Genomic DNA, 19,314 nt, shown 5'->3' on the forward strand with positions numbered 1-19,314 from the left:
TGATTCTGATTCTGATTCTGATTCTGATCTTGGTTGACGAGGGGGTGAGTACATTATCTGTAATTTTTTGTTCTGGAAGTGAACATATCCTTTAATATAACTGATTGCACTCGTCTAAAAGAAAGAAGTCATATACACTTCATCTACAAATAATGTGTCAAAGGTCCTCAAAAAGGTCAAAGGGCTTTCTTGTTTGTATCGTAACGAGTATGTATATTTGCATTCAATCCAAAAATATATCCCCAATCTGGGCGTGGCCTATTGCTTATTTTCTTCAACGGTAAATGTGCCTAAAAACCTTTTAAAATTTCAATATCTTTTCCCTTTTCCTGTGCGCTGTCTAGGGGTGGCGGTCTAGGCCTCGTCCTAGCCAGCGCTGGTTTCGGCATGCTGACGGCACCCATCATGGAGCTGCATAACCAGAAAGGCTATTTTCTCCATCATATCATTTTCGCCTGCTGCACTCTTATATGCATCATTTGCATCTTACTGCTGCCAGAGACTCGCAATCGACCGCTACCAGAAACCTTAGCAGACGGCGAAAGCTACACCCGCCAACCGTTACTGCCGCCTCGCAAACCAGGTGAGCAACGCCTTCTGCTGACCAAGTCTGAGAGCCGCGAGTACGCGAGGGTAGGTGACACGCCTCTGCACGAAGCAGCCGCCACAGTGGTTTCCACTATGGATTCCACAGCCTCATCCGCCATCGATCTTCAGATGCTCATTGACGCCCCCGTCCAGCAAGCGACCGGCCAAGCGCAGCAATTCAGTATGAAGACATTGACCTCCACTCAAGAGCAATCTGCATCCGTGCCGGAAACCCCTGCCTCCTCCGTAGAGGATCCTCTCCTTGCCTCTATTCCAAACACTTCTACCCCAATCGCTATTAATTACATTCAGACACCCAAAACCCAATCTCCATCTGTTCTGCCTTCTTCACCTGTGGAATCTCCTTTGATCGCTGAGTCTCCCACTTCTTCCGATCTCCAAACGTCTTCGCTTTTAGATATAGGTACGCCAGCTGTTGAATTCCCCTCGCCAGTTGCTAATGATATCAATATCCTAACCGAAGCAGGCTCTACAGGTCCTGCCCCAAGCGTTCCTCTCTGCGCAGTGAACTTGTCCGATCCTTCCGTTGAACCCATTCATCCGTCTTTAAACGAAATTCCTCCTTCGTCCCCAGTAGACTCTCCCGTTGTACCCTCATCTCCAACAGAACTGTCTGATCAAGTTAATGCCATCCCGGCTCAATCCTTTTCTTCACCCATAGATCCCGGCACTCCGTTGTTACATTTAGTCGACCAACCTGCGATTAACTCCATAGATTCTGGCCCTCCTTCACCAGCCGTATTGGAGCCAACCTTGAGTAATGGTACTACTCTTCTTGCCACTGTGGGTTCGACTGCATCTCATGCCACAACCACTGACTCTGTTACAGCATCCAGCCACCCGCTTATGACAAACTTGACTGTTTCCTCACCTATTGACTCAGGTACGCCTACAGACATTGATTTGCCCATCACAGACACCAACACTGCCAATGGGGACTCGTCTTCATGACGGACACGTGTGACTTGGTTTGGCGGCCTTATTATCAATTCTTGTCGTGGAGGCTCATGCCAGGCATTGTTAGAAGTATTTTAATTTCCCAGCAGCCATGATCCAAGAATGGCAATGCAAGGAGAAGGTATAAAAGGATTTGACTGAAAGGGAACAACCGTAAGGGTCAATGCTCAAAGACTTACACAGCCTTCTTAGGGGCCGTTCAGACAGAATGCGTTTTTTCATTCCAGTGCGCTATTATCCATTGTTTTTCAGGCTAGACGGACGCGTATGACTGTTGCGTTCACGTCTTTTGCAGTGTTTCGCACACGAGCGCCGTGTTTTAAATTTTTTTTTTAAATTTAACACAGCTGTGCTCTTCAATGAGTTCCGAACAACGGACCAATCAGAAGACCCTGGAGGCGGGGCAAGCATTGCGAGTGTTTGTTGACAGTATCAAGTTGGCATTGCCAACTGTTTTATTTGATGAAAATACTTTTTTTTTTTTTTTTATCATTCATGAGTGGCGCGTTTCGCATTTTTAAGATGCATTCTGTGCGAACGGCCTCTTACTATGGTGCCAGTAACTGCTTTTTGGGCAGCTAGATCCAAATTTCTATGTGTTGAGCTTGGAACACTAAGACTAATAGTGAGAAGTTCCCACTCGAGTCACTCCTGAATCGTGTAGTCTAGTAATTAGGCTTACTTGATGGTAATTAACAACCTGTTTGATCAAATTAGTCAAATGTGATTAATTCTGAATTATTTGACTGTAATTAAGCCTAATAAATTTCGCAATATTCAAGTGGGAAATACAGCATCTGTGAAGTCCAGTATCAAAGGGAATTTCTCAAAAGCCCAACACTGTATATTTAACACTGGGAATGTTTGCCAATGTGTCTTGAAGCGGAAGGCAAATACCTCTGAATTAGGTGTCAAAGACGCACCGGTTTCTGTGTTCAAAAGAATAAGTGAATAATAACTGGATGTAAAATAGATACTACACAGAGACTGCTCAAAATGGTATTTGTGTGGTATGTTTTATTAAGCTAATGTTTTTTTTTAAGCTAATCACTAGATACTGGTGGAGGAAAAATCATTGTACTTCATGGCTGTGTGTGACCACAATGCACTCAATCAAGTGTATGCAACTGATGTATTGTGAATGTGAAAACTTTTGTAATTTATGCTATTGTGGTACTGATGTACAGTGGTACTGACTGCTTAAACAAAAAAAAGAAAAAAAAGAAAAAAGATTTTAGGTTACTCTGTCTGTATCAATGAGTGTACGCCCATTGGTATTTTGTTACCATGTCTGTGGCACTTTATCGTTCACAGTGAAAAAAAGCATGTGAACATGAAAAAAAAAAATGAAACTTTTAATGAACGACGTCGAAGTTATGAGAACAAATAATAATTTGAGGAACGACTACAGTTGTCATCTTTCATTTGTGGTACATTTATACCCACAGCAATAATGTGCGACCCATGCCATGAGTTTAAAACATTTCAGATTTTTATTAGAATACTAATATTTAATACTAATTTTTAATTGCTAAAAATATCCCCAGTGGGTGTGCTTATTCTCAAGTTTGGCTAAAACAATTCATTACGGATTTGTACTTGGCACCAAACCTAAAGAATGTTGTTGTTGTTTTTTCTTCAATGACTGTGGCATATTCTTAATCATTCCAGCTAATATTTAGTTTCTTTTTATCTTCAATAAAAAGTATTATTGCCCTGAAGTATGTCAAATTTGTAGAAAGATTTCTGATTATTTGTCATTTAAATCATGTCTTTTGTATTTTGAGTTTTCCAAGGACGGGGCATTTCTTCTCAAATATATCACAGCCTTATTCTACTGTATCTGCTGACCTCCTTAGCTTTTTCTACTGTAGTTTTGTTGTTAGATTTGATATATACACATTCTGCGTTACAATGAGTCGTTCATTTTCAAGCATGTTACAGCAAAAGAACAGTCTCTAAAGAAAAATCACACTTTTCCATTTGCAATTGCAATGTTAGCATGATTTGGCTTTGAGATCTGTTTGAAAAAAATATAAAGACTCTCATTTCTAAGTCCCTAGCAAGAGGGATTTAGCCATTCAGTGAAACTGATTTCCTAACCAAGAATTTGTGGGAAAAGATAAAGCCAGAAAAATACTGACGTGAATGTTTGGTCATTGCATGCTTAACATGAGCTCTTCTAGTGTTGCTCTCGATAATATTCATGAGAGCACTAGTTTTACCTTCGAGGCTTGTGCCATTGAACACCATTCAAACGTATAAAACTTGCTCAGCAAGATTATCCAAGCTTTTGATTTACCATGAGAATAGTTGATCTGAATGAAAAAGAAAAGAAAAAAAACTCACCTGAAGACTACTGTCTGCTATAACGCTTCTTACCGCAGTGCTGAGAAACAAGCCCAAACTTGAAATCCAATCTGAAATGTATCGAGAGTGTAATTCAAAACAAAACAACAACATGAGATTTATCTGCATAGCTACAATTAATGGTGTTCATTTACTTGAAGGTTTTGGGTCAAACCCTCCTGTGTAGAATCAAATCTTTGGTCAAATCTAGCTCGCTTTTTCACTTTTTGAGGTCAATTGGATCACAAACAGCATTCTTTCCTGCATTTTACACAGGCTATATGCCATAGTTCAAAGTTTTAACACTTAAGAATACACATAAGAAAGTCTATAGTGATTACTCTTCCATGGGCAAGACCTATTATACCAAACTCTTACACAAAAGTCACCTGAATGTGAACAATAAGCCATGTTTTCAGGTAGAAACATTTGACAAGTCAGTTTTATGCATTGCATGTAAAGGTTGACTGTCAATATGAGTGAATAGTGCAGTGTTTAACATGAAATGACTGAGGTGCACTTCACATTTGAACCACATCAAGCTGACCTCTTTTAAAGTTAGTAAACTGATCTGTCCCTGGAGTGATCTAGAAAAAATGAATGTTAGATAGGCAATGCAAACTCTTCCAAATTTACATTTTTGGTATCTTGAGTATATCTCATGTACTTGAAAAGGGTATTTAATACAGGTATTCCCTCAGAATGTAAGCTCCAAAAGGATGAATGTCAAAAAATTGATTGTTTTTGGGTTTAATGTACATTTTTTAACATTAATAATGCACATGTATATAAGTCATATGTGTCGTAATATACGTTATTGAATAAAATATATTTATTGATATATGTATTGATCATCTATTGATGTTGGCTGATAAAATGCAGTTTACAGAATATACAGTGCAATGCATATTTATATACAGTAGTCAACATTTTAAGCGGATCAAAAAAGTTCATCAGTTTTCCTAAGACAAGAATGAGTATTATTTTGGTTTTAGGACAAGTTTGATGAAAGGTTTTGAGCCACTTTGAATGTTAACTACTATTTACAGTCAAACCAAAATGTATTCAGACACCTTCATCGTTTCTCACATTATCACTAGAGTTTAAAAAAAGTAATAAAACATGAAAAGAACTCAAGAGTTAAACTGTGTCTGAACAAATTCATCTTGATAATGTCAGATAACTTGGATAAGGTAACAAAACATGGTCAGGTCAAAGTGTCAAATCCAATTTTTGGTCCCAAATTTGTATACATTTTACTGTATGTAAATTTTTGGGTATAATATGTCAGTTTATTTTATTCTGCTGTCACCACTTACATAAATGAACTATAGAGTCCTGCACCCACTAGTGAAGAAATATCAAAAATGGTATCTGGAGTCTGAGATGAATAAGCAGTTAAATGTATGTCCAATTGATTTACACAGCCATTGTCATTGCAGGGCTATAACCAACATAATTAGAAATGGCCTGGTCTGCCTCAGCCGTCTAAAAGCATTTGTCAATCTCAAAATGACTGAGACAGACAATCAAATACGATTCCTGTTCACAGAGGCTGAACATGATTTCCAGGGTGATACTGCAGTGTTAACAGGAAGAGGGTGTGAATGTGATGCAAATGCCAGAATATTTTATCTTTGACAAGTGTTAATGATAGAAATGTTAAGGGGAGACACTGCAGGCAAAAACGTTGTTTTTCAAGTTTGAGATTTTGAGCTCTTTGGTTTTTCATAGTGTTTTTTCAGACTAGTGGAAAGAAAACATTGAAAAGACATTGTTTCTTTTATAGCACTTTATCTATTTGTGTCAAGAGATTTCAATTACAATGCAAATTTGTAAAGGCCGTCTTCTCAAAATGACTTTTTTCTTCTAGACTGAGCCATAAATCTTACACACACCAAACTTTACATTCTTATTCCTGTCTATATCCTGAAGGTTTTTACAGAGGGTTTTGTTCGTATATGATTTGCTTGATTTTATACATTTCATTCCCCAAAAAATTGTAAAAAATATAGTGTTTCCTGTCTGTTTTGTCTGAATTATCTCATGACGATATAATATTCCCAAAATTCCCTGTGTAAAAACTTTTTACTCTGTCAAAAAAATAAAAATAAACAAGAATTTTGAATCTGACTTTATCCAGTGTTTAGATTTTTGTACTAGAAATGTATGCAAGTTAGTGCATACTTCATTAAATAATGCCTTATTTGCATATTTAAACATAACATTTAAGAAAACTTGCAATACAAATTTTTTTTGCAATTATCAATGTAATCAATCAGCTGGGTAGGTAAGGTGATAACTATTAGTACATTTTTTTTACCCTATTCACCTGCAGTGTCTCGCCTTAAACAACCAACAGTAATATTCAGTAATGCAAAACAGTCAAATTTTGTCATTTTGAATGGAAAGTACAGGTATTTTAATTTATGAGATTCATGTAATTCCTAACCAAATGTGATGAGACAAGAAACATAAACAGCCGTTTTCAACATATTAGGCAGATGATAAAGAGTAAATGCGTGCTTATTTAAAAAAAAAAAAAAAAGAGTAAAAATTATATATATATATTATTATTTTTATTTAATTAAATGTATATTTATTTTTTATTTATTTAAAAAATAATATATGTGACCCTGGACCACAAAACCAGTCATAAGGTTAAATTTTACAAAACTGAGATATATCAATAAATAAGCTTTCTATTGATGTATGGTTTGTTAGGATAGGACAATATTTGGCCGAGATACATCTATTTGAAAATCTGAAATCTAAGGGTGCAAAAAATCAAAATACTGAGAAAATCACCTTTAAAGTTGTCCAAATTAAGTTCTTAGCAATGCATATTACTAATCAAAAATTACATTTTGATAGGTTTACAGTAGGAATTTTACAAAAAATCTTCATGGAACATGATCTTTACTTAATTTCCTAATGATTTTTGACATAAAAGAAAAATCAATAATTTTGACCCATACAATGTATTTTTGGCTATTGCTACAAATATACCCCAGCGACTTAAGACTGGTTTTGTGCTCCAGGGTCACACATATATATATATATATATATATATATATATATATATATATATATATATATATTAAAAAATTATATATTATATATATATATATATACAGTAGTCAACATTCGAAGTGGATCAAAAAAGTTAATCAAAAGTTGTCCTAAGATAAGAATGGGTATTCTTTTTGGTTTTAGGACAAATTTGATGAAAGGTTTTGATCCACTTCGAATGTTGACTACTGTATATATATCAATTCTATTTCTTAATTTTTTACATTTTTCAAATCCCATGTTTAGCCTTTTGATTAATCATTGTGTAGACTATTGTTTATGTCAGCTGTTGATCAATAGGAGTGAGAAGAAATAGATACGTTTTCTCAAGTTTCTTGTGAAGCGCTGTGTGAACTACTGTAGGTGATCATGAGGAAGTCTAACAAAACAGATCAAATCCATTAATCATAGATACAGGATCATTATAAATTGAAGAGATGTTTTACGTCACACATACCTTTTGTCAGAGTAGTGCCTTATTTAACTTCTGACAGGAATGAAAACAAGGCTGCGACTAAAGTACAAATGTGTTCAATAGATGTACTGTTGTTTAACAACCGGCTGATTCTTCAGCTGACAAAACGTCCTTTCGAAAGAAAGAAAAAAAGATCAGTAGATGAAAAAAATCCATAAAATAGTTTTAAAAGTTGATTTGATCTAGGACCTTTATCCTGTGTGCACCATTTTAAAAACTGTAAGTGTCCCTCATAGCCTTGGTTTAATCAACATTAAATAAAACCTGATTAAGCTCTATTCACACAATGTAATATAACTGTAATAATATAATATAAATATGCCAATTAAAATCACTGCAAGTTACCTGCATGATATACTCTGGGGGAAAAAAATCATTATAAATGATCAAATTCGTCCTACAGAAAGGATCAAATGCTGATCAAATAATCATCTGCCAGTTCGTATGTCTAAGTGATGCTGTTACAGGTGATATTAATTACATTAAGGCGAATTTTAATCGGTTTAGATTTATCATATCTTTTGTTCACACAGAATTTATAGTCCATATCTTCTACACTGTAAAACGTTTTCACCAGATTTAACTTAAAAACCTTAGTTAAGCAGCTGCCTTAAGTTTTTAAGTTATATCAGCTTAACACCACAAGCCATTCTAACTTATTACAATAAAAATGAGTTGATTTAACTTAACCTTTTAATTTAACTTAAGTTTTTAAGTTGAAACTGGTGAAAACTTTTTACAGTGTACGAGGATTTATATAAGCTTTATCAGCTTCACAGGTAACAGCAAAAAGAGTTGAATTGTTTCAAAAAGTGTTTAGACTCACATTACCTACTCACTGCCACAGACGTTCTATTAATCAAACTCATTATGTTGGAAACTTACTCTGTGTAAAATTAAAAGTATTAGTTTTCTACACTAATAACAGAACCTTCATGCCATTTTTCAAAACTCGAGACACAAAAGTCAAAACAGTCATTATTTGTAACACAGGCTGCCCAAAACCTTGCATATTGCGTTCTTTAAAGAAGCCGTGCATTTGCAAAAGCAGTTTCAAAAAACTAATTTATTATGAAATATCATAGAAACATTACTTTAGATAACCCATACAAAAGATACCCATAGTTTCGCTGTGTATTTGCTAGTACAATCATTAAATATAGTTGTACAAAATATGTGATTCAGGTTTCATTATGTAGACTGTAGACTAGAGCGAATAGTACAAACACAGTGGTATCATTGAAATACTGTAATGTGGAATTTACTGATGAAATAAATCACAACTTAGGTTTTCCAAAGGAAAAATTTTGATTCAAGAAAGAAGAAAAAAAAATACAGTATACTGTAAACTGTGTACCCTGCTGAAAAAAAAAAAAAAAAGCTAAAACCAGCCTGGGCTGGTTGGCTGGTCTTAGCTGGTTTAAGCTGGAAGTAGTCCCCAAAAAAATTGTAAAAAATATAATGTTTCCTGTCTGTTTTTTCTGAATTATCTCATGACGAAATGAGATTCCCAAAATTCCCTGTGTAAAAACTTTTTATCTGTCAAAAAAAAAAAAAAAAACGAGAATTTTGAATCTGATTTTATCCAGTTTTTAGATTTTTGTACTAGAAATGTATGCAAGTTAGTGCATACTTCATTAAATAATGCCTCATTTGCATATTTAAACATTACATAACATTTAAGAAAACTTGTAATACAAAAAATGTTTGCAATTATCAATGTAATCAATCAACTGGGTAGGTAAGGTGATAACTATTAGTACATTTTTTTTTACCCTATTCACCTGCAGTGTCTCACCTTAAACAACCAACAGTAATATTCAGTAATGCAAAACACTGTCAAATTTTGTCATTTTGAATGGAAAGTACAGGTATAATTTATGAGATTCATGTAATTCCTAACCAAATGTGATGAGACAAGAAACATAAACAGCCGTTTTCAACATATTAGGCAGATGATAAAGAGTAAATGCGTGCTTATTTAAAAAAAAAAAGTAAAAATGATATATATTTTCTTAAAAAAATTAAACAAGAATTTTGAATCTGACTTTATCCAGTTTTTAGATTTTTGTACTAGAAATGTATGCAAGTTAGTGCATACTTCATTAAATAATGCCTCATTTGCAAATTTAAACATAACATTTAAGAAAACTTGTAATACAAAAAATGTTTGCAATTATCAATGTAATCAATCAACTGGGTAGGTAAGGTGATAACTATTAGTACATTTTTTTACATTTTTTGACCAGCCTGGATAAGTGGCCAAGACCCCTCTAAAACCAAGTATGACCAGCTAAAACCTGCCAACCAGCCTAGGCTGGTTTTAGCTGTTTTTTCACCAGGGTAGCCATTAACTCATTAAAACCACAAAAGCAATTACGTAAAAGTGACATAATGCATGCAGTAAAGTTGAGTATGAAAATGTGTTCTGTAAAAGAGATACATGGGACCATAGAAACCATATCTGATAAAGAATGAAATATGACATCCATAGATAGTATAGTCCATCTGGGTCATATTCTGTGGTAATGCTTCAAGAGTAATGCAACAGTTACTTATCATTTTCAGCAGTTGTATCAATTGATAGGTCGATCTTTGTAATGAAATGAATACACACTCAACTCAGATGTAATGGGTGAGTTGCATTTTGAAATAGTAATACTTTGATGTTGTGTCATTTTGAACAGGTGATTTTAGTTCAATGAACAAATGATCTTTGGCTTATATGTATTGTATCCAAGCATTTTGATCATTGGTTGTGTCTTATGTGTCTAGAGTTTTGAAGAATTATTTGAAGGTTTTGTTATTAGTGCAAAAACGATTGTAAAAAACTGTCATTAAAAGAATTTACACTACAAACATCTGGTTTAAGGTTTGATTTGCAATCATGTTAATGATAATTAGATGACAAAACCGGTAGGTCTTAGCAAGTTTCCTGGTTTCAAAAGACAACATCAAACTTTTCACACTGAATGTCTTCAGTTTGTAGCAGCCAAACAACATTAATCTATAGCCTATAATAAACTACTGTATGTAATTTCAAGATGTAATCCCTGTTAAAAAAAACTGCTAAAACCAGCCTAGCAGTGATGTAGCAAGTCAGCCCCAGACCCATATACAAAAAAAATAAAATGTATGGGCCCCCCAATTATTATAAGCTTAGCTCGGTTAGCTTGTTGATTTTTCTTAAGTAAATAACATTACGTGAGTATTCACAAGCTGTTTTATTTACGGTATAAATGCTCGGAAATATTATTTCACATGTTCAAGTCCATTCATTATTTGTAGCACCCAAATCTCAGCCTTTAAATTCTGTCAATTTTATGATAAAATACAAATAATAAATGTGTTTTTAACCCTCTTTCGATAACTATATTCGCCTCAGATCAAGCAGCATGTGAATCAATGATTTTTTCTTTTTAATATTTGCAGCACGAAATGAACATGAAAAATATTTGAATGCATGCATTTTTTGTAAATTAATAAACATGATGTCTCATGAAATCAATCAATCAGAGTTTCAAAAAAAACAAACAAACGTCAAAACATCTTGTGGATAAGTCATAATAATCGTAACATAACATTTAGCCTACCTCAGAAAAGCCAACAAGCCTATAACTTTGCCAACATTGTTTTATTTTTTCTCATAAATCAGTTCAAGTATACGTTTTTATTACTGTTTTCATGGTAAATGTGAAGACGGTATTTTCACATAAACTTTACGCAATATAACATGATTTTATTACATTAATTATTTTGTGTTATTTTTTGTGAGGCACTCCTCAAGACAGAGATGGCAGAAAGTGCATGTTTGTTTTCTTTAGCTATTTTACGAATAACTTTTTGTTAATATTGTGAAAGCACACAAATAAAAGTAGATCTTCTGCAGTTCCGAATGATTACTCTTACCTTTATGAGCAAAAATGATGGCGTATTTTAAGTTCCCACTGTTCCACTTCCACTGATTGCGCTGGTGCCTCCATGCCCTGCAAAGCACGCTTTAGCGACCACTCTCTGCACAAACGATTTATCGTTACATTTATCTAGGTTAAATGTTTAAATTAATATTGTGAAAAGCATCAATGCATTTATGTCTATAGCTTTTATTTTAGGCAAGTTGTGTTAATTTGAGAAGGCTAAATTGATCAAACATGCTCTCTTGGTCGTTACTTTAAAAAACTAAATCTTGGCTGGTTTTCCCTGGTGGAAAAAAACAGCTAAAACCAGCCTAGGCTGGTTGGCTGGTTTTAGCTGGTCATAGCTGGAAGGCTGGCTGGTTTTAAAGGGGTTTTGGCCACTTTTCCAGCCTGGCCAGGCTGGTCTTAGCTGATCAGGCTGGGAAACACCAGCTAAAACCAGCCTGGCCAGGCTGGGAGACCAGCTTAAACCAGCTAAGACCAGCTAACCAGCCTAGGCTGGTATTAGCTGGTTTTTTCAGCAGGGTTAGCTGGTCTTTAGCTGAAAAAGTGGCCAAAACCCCTCTAAAGCTATAGCTATCGCCAGCTAAAACCAGCCAACCAGCCTAGTCTGGTTTTAGCTGTTTTTATAACCAGGGATTTTGTCAAAATATATAATTGCTAGTTATGCAACAGAAATTACCTATAGTTTACATTTCAAATGTTTAATTGAATAATTCCATTTTACTTTTGTTTTGTTTCATCACCTCAAAATGTGGTGGTTTGACTTTTGGAGAATAATGGAGAACAAAATAGCTAATTTAGAGCAATCGATTTAAAACCCTTCCCAGAATATTTAATAAAGGCCACAACTAGCACTAAATTATCTACGGTAAATCGGCAGGCTAACCACTAGCCTAAAGGCTAAGGGTAGGCTAGCTACAGTTGTTATTATTAGTGATAAAAGCTATGATTAATTACATATTACCTTGACTTTTTTATGTTCATTTCTTTATTTGAGTGTCTAGATGTTGTAAACGCCTCACAGTCGCAATATAGAGTCTCGCTGCCCTCTGCAGGAAAGAACTGCGAGTAACGTTAAATAAATACGTTTTCGTGTTGAATGTTGGAGTAGAAACAAAACTAGAATTACAACTAACTTAAAAATCAAATTAATCAACATTTTGTAACGGATGTGTATGTTTAGTGGCGTTTTCACCTGAACGCACAGTCAGCATTATCCAGCGCTTGAGCGCGTCCCCGCGTCAGTGTGACGGAAGGACACGCGATGCCAAGTATAGGTCTCTGCAGGAAAGTAATGGGAGTTACTAGATCGGGGCGTTTTTAGACCATGGTACCTGATTGGCTGACGTCATAGTGACGGTAGGTTTAGGGGTGGGGTTAGGTAAAGGGAATCATTTCGATATCATGATTTAGAAACACCCAGCAGTTTGAAAACACCCACAAAATTCAGAAACGCCCACGTTTGCTCTGCAGAGACCTCTTCCTCCGCGATGCTGCAGCAAGTCCACTGCATCAAACCCGCGACTCCTGATTGGCTGCCGGAGAGAGCTCGTGCACGAGCTTACTGAGGAGATCAGTGATAGAGAGGCAGAGCCGCATCAGCTGCAGTGACACACGCCGCATCCTTTCCTATCAACCAGCACAATGAGGGAGATTGTACACATCCAGGCCGGACAGTGCGGAAACCAGATTGGTGCCAAGGTAAGATTATATACATATCACATAAGTTTTAGTAGATGTGGAAGCAGTATTTTCCTTTTCTTGTAAAAGAATGAAAAGAAGTGTTGTTATCAATCACTTTGCTATAAATTGCAAGAAAATCCTATAAGTGAGTGTGTTTTATGTGGCATTGTTGTGAATGGGTGTGGTAGAGGTCTGCAGTGGCTCTGTGCAGCATTCAGCGTTCAAGGAAAAACTGCAGTATCATTGAACAGCTTAACAAATGTGAATGGACATGACGTATTCAGCATTCACTTGTAAGCCATTTTGTGCATTGCAGTTTTGGGAGGTGATCAGTGATGAACACGGTATCGACCCCACTGGCAGTTATCAAGGTGACAGTGAACTGCAGCTGGAGAGGATAAGTGTTTATTACAATGAGGCATCTGGTAAGCATTGCAATACTTTTTTTTTTTTTTTTTTATAAAGAGTACAGTATGCATTTATTAGGTCGGAGGGCGCAGATGGTCGGTTTTGCCAGCTCTGCTCCCCTGACTATAGACCGCAGCTGTCAGTTATTGACTATTACAGAGGCGAGGCCCATCTGACCTCCTTCTTATAGGCTACATTATAGATTTTCAGTTTCACATTGGTTTAGGTTTCACCCGGCTTAATTACTGCCCATCTTCTTTTGCTTAAAAGATGACAAATTTGACATGCCGTTCTGTGGTTTTAAACATCAGTCATAGGGTTATGTGAATGCATTACTAAAACATTGTGGGATATTAGCACAATCATTCAGCGATACTCAGATTTGTCTTTGTTTCCAAAGAAAACCCTTTATCTGTAGCTGCTTTTGTCCTCAAAAGGGTGGAGCAGGGCAGGGAAGATGGATGATGCTGCACTTATTTAAAGAGGGTCAGCATGTGCTATACAGACATGGTACCAAAGTAGCAGGGGAATTAAATGATGCATATATATATATTTTTTAGATTGGATGTTTCAACTTTTTTCAACTTATTTTATTTCACAGGAAACAAATTTGTCCCTCGTGCCATCCTGGTGGACCTTGAGCCTGGCACCATGGACTCGGTCCGCTCTGGCCCATTTGGACAAATCTTCAGGCCAGATAACTTTGTGTTTGGTATGTTTATTAACAAATATTAATTCCATTATTAATCCTAATGCAACTCAGGATTGGGGTCAATTTAGGAATGAACTCAACAATTCCAATTCAAAGAAATAAATGGAATTGGAATTCAACAACAATTACAGGAAACAGAGTTGGAATTGAATTGGAATTACAGGAAGAGGAATTCAATATAGGGAAATTCCACTGAATTCCGTTTATTGCTGTTTCTGAGCATTTATTTGTGATTGCATTTAGAGACATACATTTGAACTTTATTTCATACATTACTTGGTATTTGTAAAGCATCATAAATAGAGTTGATCAAATGCAAGTAAATAAAAATGAGAACTGTACATTATGAATTAATAATTGAATGACAGTGGTGATAAGTTTCTGGATGTACTATACATTCAATATATGATTACCACATAATATATGTCTCAGCTCAGTCATGTTCATTCCTGTATTTCATTCAATTTTTTATTGCATCGAATTATCATTTCCTGAAATTTGGCATGTGAAATGATCATGCTTAACATACTGAACATACAGTTCTTTGTATTTCTTTTATAAGTTTGTTGTTTATGTGATTTACAATATTTAATGTACTATAAACTATTAAGCAAATCAAGTCAAATTATTTTATTTAGCAACTCAAGTGGAATTTAGTGGAATTTATTTGATTTCAATTCTGTTTCCTGACATTCCAATTCCATTTCCTCTCAGCTGCATGCAATTCCAATTCCAATTCCAATTCCTGGAAGTGAATTGGAATTTACATTCATTCTCAATTCAATTCATGATCATGAATGGCCCCAACCCTAATACAAACACAACAGACTGAAGCCTTCAAACTATACATCTCCTTCCTTCACCATTTATGAAATAATCAATTGGGCCTAAAGATGCTGAGAGTGATGCAAAACACCATAAAAGCAGCCAATACAATTTATGTGCAATATTCCATATCTTCTAAAGCTGTAAAATAGCATGAGATGAGAATCTAATTTGCTTGTTATTAACTGAAAATCAATCATGCTTGCATTCGATCCCAATATTACACACGTGTAAGCAAGAAAAACAAAAACTAAACAAAAAGCGCTGTCACCACTCCCAACAGAGTAGGTGACGTCAGATTATTCATCAGCAGTATACCACTGCCTGAGGTATTTCACATTTTGTTTCCCACCTGAAGAAAGAAAGAACGAAACCAAACTTTTCCATTGGTATATTACCAAATTTACTCAAGATGAAGCAGACCTGATGCATGTTCAAACTTGGTTTAAGTTGACATGCCAATTTTAAATGAAATTTGAGAACTTGGTGGAAGAGAAAACTGTGATCTAATTCTAAATAGTGACCTACATTTCCATCTATTTCTCACAGCTAGATCACATCGTCTGGACTACTTTTATGCTGCTGTTTTTTGTCATAGCTCAACAGCCCACATGAAAAACTGTACTCTGTAGAATATTTTGTGTTCCACAGAGAGCAATGTCAAATAGCAACTAGAGCAACACTAGGGGTAGTAAATGATGACTCTTTTTGGGGGGGGTCATCAATTTTTGGGTCAACTATTGCAGTGTTTTCCATCCACAACCCCTTCTGGAGGCACACCAGCACTATGCATTTTGGATGTCTCCATTATCTGACTCACAAGCTGATCGGGCTTGGGCTGTATCCAAAATCGCCCCTATACACTTATTCACTATTCCCTACATTAGGCCACCAATACAGATCACTTGAAGGAGTGAATGAAATCGAGTGAGCGAAGTCAGACACTGAGTGCACTAGAAGGACTGCCGCTTTTGCATAGTTTGTGCTTGCCGTTTAAAATCATTTGAAACTGGCAAACAGGCAGCTCCGGTAGTAAGATTAAAGGATTTATCTTATACTCTTATCAAAGAAATTATGCATAAACCCTAGTTAAACAATTTAATTAACAATGAATATATACCTGTGTTATATAACGCTGTACGCCATGGATGAGCGCTTTGTAAAATGAATGAATAATTCAGCTGCAAGCGCCATCTTCTGGCGAGATGCAGAAATTCATTTGGCGCACAACTCTCACAGAGCATTATCGGTATCCTCTAGCGGTTGAGTGTGAACCAGTTGTTTGTGGTGCATTGTGGGATTGAATGAGAACACAAAATGTCCACACTAGGGGGCAATTTCAGATATAGCCTTGTAGTTTTGATGGGCCTCCAGGAACAGGCATGGGAGACACTAAACCAGGGATCTCCAACCCTGATCACGGAGGACTACCGTCCTGTAGACTTCAGCTCCAACCTGTTCCAACACACCTGCCTGCAATGGTCAAGCAACCCTGAACACCTTGTTAGCTGGTACAGGTGTGTTTGTTTGAGGTTGGGGCTAAAATCTGCAGGAAGGTAACTCTCCAGGAGCACGGTTGGAGACCCTTGCTGTAGAACCGTGGTTCTCAATCCTAGTTCTGGGAAACCCCCCAACACTGCACATTTTTGACACCTCTCTTATCTGACACACACATTTATGCACTTGGGGTCTTGAGTAATGAGCTGAAAAGTTGAATCAGGGGTGTTTGATTAGGGAGAACATCTAAAATATGCAGAATTGGGGATTCTCCAGGACCAGGACTGAGAACCACTGCTGTAAAACAGAGGTCTCAAACTCAATTCCTGGAGGGCCGCTTCTCAACACAGTTTGACTCCAACCAGCTCCAACTCACACCTGCTTGGAAGTTTCTAATAATCCTGAAGATCTTGATTACCTGGATCAGGTGTGTTTGATTTGGGTTGGAGCTAAAAATGTGCAGAGCTGTGGCCCTCTACGAATTTGAGGAGTTTGAGACTACTACTGTAGAAAATTTTATGTTCCACAACTGTCCTGAAAAGTTCAGCTCAAACCCCAATTAAATATACCTGAACCAGCTAATCAAGCTCTTACTAAGCTAAACTCTATAGGACAGTGGCCCTCCAGGACTGAGTTTGGACACTCCGCTTTAGAACAACACCTGGTTGTAAATTACAATATTTGGTTCAACCAACCCAACCATACACACTTAGAATGTCTCCCTTATCTGCCTCATTCATTTTAGGTTTTGGAGCAGGGAAAATTTATTAACTTTTTTCAAATCAAACACACCTTGATTCCACTCATCAGCTTGTTAATCGAGACTCCATAACAGGGCTGGGCAACTTCAGATCTAGAGGGCCATAGTCCTGCAGAGATTAGCTCCAACCCTAATAAAACACACCTGCCTGTAGCTTTCTAATGACCTTTAAGAGATTATCTTGTTCAGGTGTTTGAGCTGTGGTCCTCCAGGACCGAAGTTGCCTAGCCCTTTTTTTTGAAGTTTGAAAATTTGTAGTTTTGATGTGCCTCAAAGAACATTGTTGGGAAACACTAAACCAGGGATCTCCAACCCTGCTCCTGGAGGGGTACCATCTTGCAGACTGCTCCAACACACCTGCCTGTAATTATCAAGCAACCCTGAACACCTTGGTACAGGTGTGTTTTGTGGGTGTTGGAACCAAAATCTGCAGGAAGGTATCTCCAGGAGCAGGCTTGGAGTGCTCCAAATAAAACTAACCCAACTAACCAGCTGGACTTGTTAATTTTAATCAAGTTCTGTGTTTAAACGGTGACACATGGGCTTTCTTTCAGGTCAAAGCGGAGCTGGGAATAATTGGGCCAAAGGCCACTACACTGAGGGAGCAGAGCTAGTGGACTCAGTTCTGGATGTGGTACGGAAGGAGTCCGAGAACTGTGACTGCCTGCAGGGCTTCCAGCTCACACACTCCCTGGGCGGAGGCACCGGGTCTGGTATGGGCACCCTCCTCATCAGCAAGATCCGTGAGGAGTACCCTGACCGTATCATGAACACTTTCAGCGTCATGCCTTCCCCCAAAGTGTCGGACACAGTGGTGGAGCCCTACAATGCTACACTCTCCGTGCACCAACTGGTGGAGAACACTGACGAGACCTTCTGCATCGACAACGAAGCACTCTACGACATTTGCTTTCGCACACTTAAGCTCACAACTCCTACTTACGGCGACTTGAACCACCTTGTTTCGGCAACCATGAGCGGAGTCACCACCTGCCTGCGATTCCCAGGTCAGCTTAATGCCGACCTCCGCAAGCTGGCAGTCAACATGGTGCCCTTCCCTCGCCTCCACTTCTTCATGCCCGGATTTGCGCCCCTGACAAGTCGTGGTAGCCAGCAATACCGTGCTCTCTCAGTTCCAGAGCTAACGCAGCAGATGTTTGATGCCAAGAACATGATGGCAGCCTGCGACCCACGCCACGGCCGCTACCTCACCGTGGCAGCCATCTTCCGTGGCCGCATGTCCATGAAGGAGGTGGACGAGCAGATGCTGAATGTCCAGAACAAGAACAGCAGCTACTTTGTGGAATGGATCCCAAACAACGTCAAGACCGCAGTCTGTGACATCCCACCACGTGGGCTCAAGATGTCCGCCACGTTCATCGGCAACAGCACAGCCATTCAAGAGCTGTTCCGCAGGATTTCAGAGCAGTTCACCGCCATGTTCAGACGCAAGGCTTTCCTGCACTGGTACACTGGCGAGGGAATGGATGAGATGGAGTTCACAGAGGCAGAAAGCAACATGAATGACCTGGTCTCGGAGTACCAGCAGTACCAAGACGCCACTGCTGACGAAACGGGCGAGTATGAGGAAGACGATCTTGATGATGAGGAGGATGCACGCCATTAAGACACAGCTGATAGATGTAGTTTTCAAAATCATTGCTTTTAGTTGATCTGAAAATTTCCATAGTAATGCAAACAGTGCCGCTACGCCATAATTCAAAGGGTGCTACTGTGTTTAATTGAGGTTTAGGAAAGATAAGCGTGAATAGTCATTCAGTGCACATCCATCAATCCATCTTGGGAACAATGGGTACATTTAAGACATGTTTTGTTACATATGCTTCAAACTGCAGTTGTCAAGTAAAATAAAGTGGTCACTAATATAAATTAGTCTCCTGGTGGTTCAATTCATTTTTGCACATACATTCATTCAATTTTGACCTAGTCCGATGATGACTATAAGCAAGCCATTCATAGGTAGGTTTCCCTAAAGCAGGACTTCTCAACTTCCTGCAGAGTTTAGCTCCATCTCTAATCAAAGTGA

The 19,314-nt window shown here is 37.5% G+C and overlaps 2 protein-coding genes across 3 annotated transcripts in view; both read left to right on the forward strand.

Annotated features, from left to right (window-relative positions):
- LOC141343979 (solute carrier family 22 member 23-like) overlaps positions 1 to 4,754 on the forward strand; it is a 43,658-nt gene extending 38,904 nt beyond the window's left edge. For both annotated transcript variants that reach the window (XM_073848688.1, XM_073848689.1), the window contains exon 8: positions 345 to 4,754. In XM_073848688.1, the coding sequence (XP_073704789.1) occupies positions 345 to 1,560 (1,216 nt within the window). In that variant the 3' untranslated portion in view covers positions 1,561 to 4,754. The remainder of the gene's footprint in view (positions 1 to 344) is intronic.
- An 8,176-nt stretch (positions 4,755 to 12,930) lies between these two features.
- Positions 12,931 to 19,157, forward strand: LOC141343837 (tubulin beta-2B chain-like). Its single transcript, XM_073848495.1, has 4 exons — positions 12,931 to 13,083; positions 13,382 to 13,490; positions 14,075 to 14,185; positions 17,822 to 19,157. Exons 1-4 carry the CDS (start codon positions 13,027 to 13,029, stop codon positions 18,892 to 18,894), a joined length of 1,350 nt encoding a protein of 449 aa, XP_073704596.1. The 5' UTR covers positions 12,931 to 13,026; the 3' UTR covers positions 18,895 to 19,157.
- The last annotated feature ends 157 nt before the right edge of the window (positions 19,158 to 19,314 follow it).

Source organism: Garra rufa, chromosome 10 (genome assembly GCF_049309525.1).
Source record: "Garra rufa chromosome 10, GarRuf1.0, whole genome shotgun sequence".
Classification (NCBI taxonomy): Eukaryota; Metazoa; Chordata; class Actinopteri; order Cypriniformes; family Cyprinidae; genus Garra; species Garra rufa.

What these genes read in the sequence shown, in the direction of transcription:
- LOC141343837 (XM_073848495.1), top strand. Translation starts at nt 13,027, where the DNA reads ATGAGGGAGATTGTACACATCCAGGCCGGACAGTGCGGAAACCAGATT. An exon ending in GAAACCAGATTGGTGCCAAG is followed by an intron (nt 13,084 to 13,381) that starts GTAAGATTATAT and finishes TGTGCATTGCAG; the next exon opens with TTTTGGGAGGTGATCAGTGA. An exon ending in GCCAGATAACTTTGTGTTTG is followed by an intron (nt 14,186 to 17,821) that starts GTATGTTTATTA and finishes GCTTTCTTTCAG; the next exon opens with GTCAAAGCGGAGCTGGGAAT.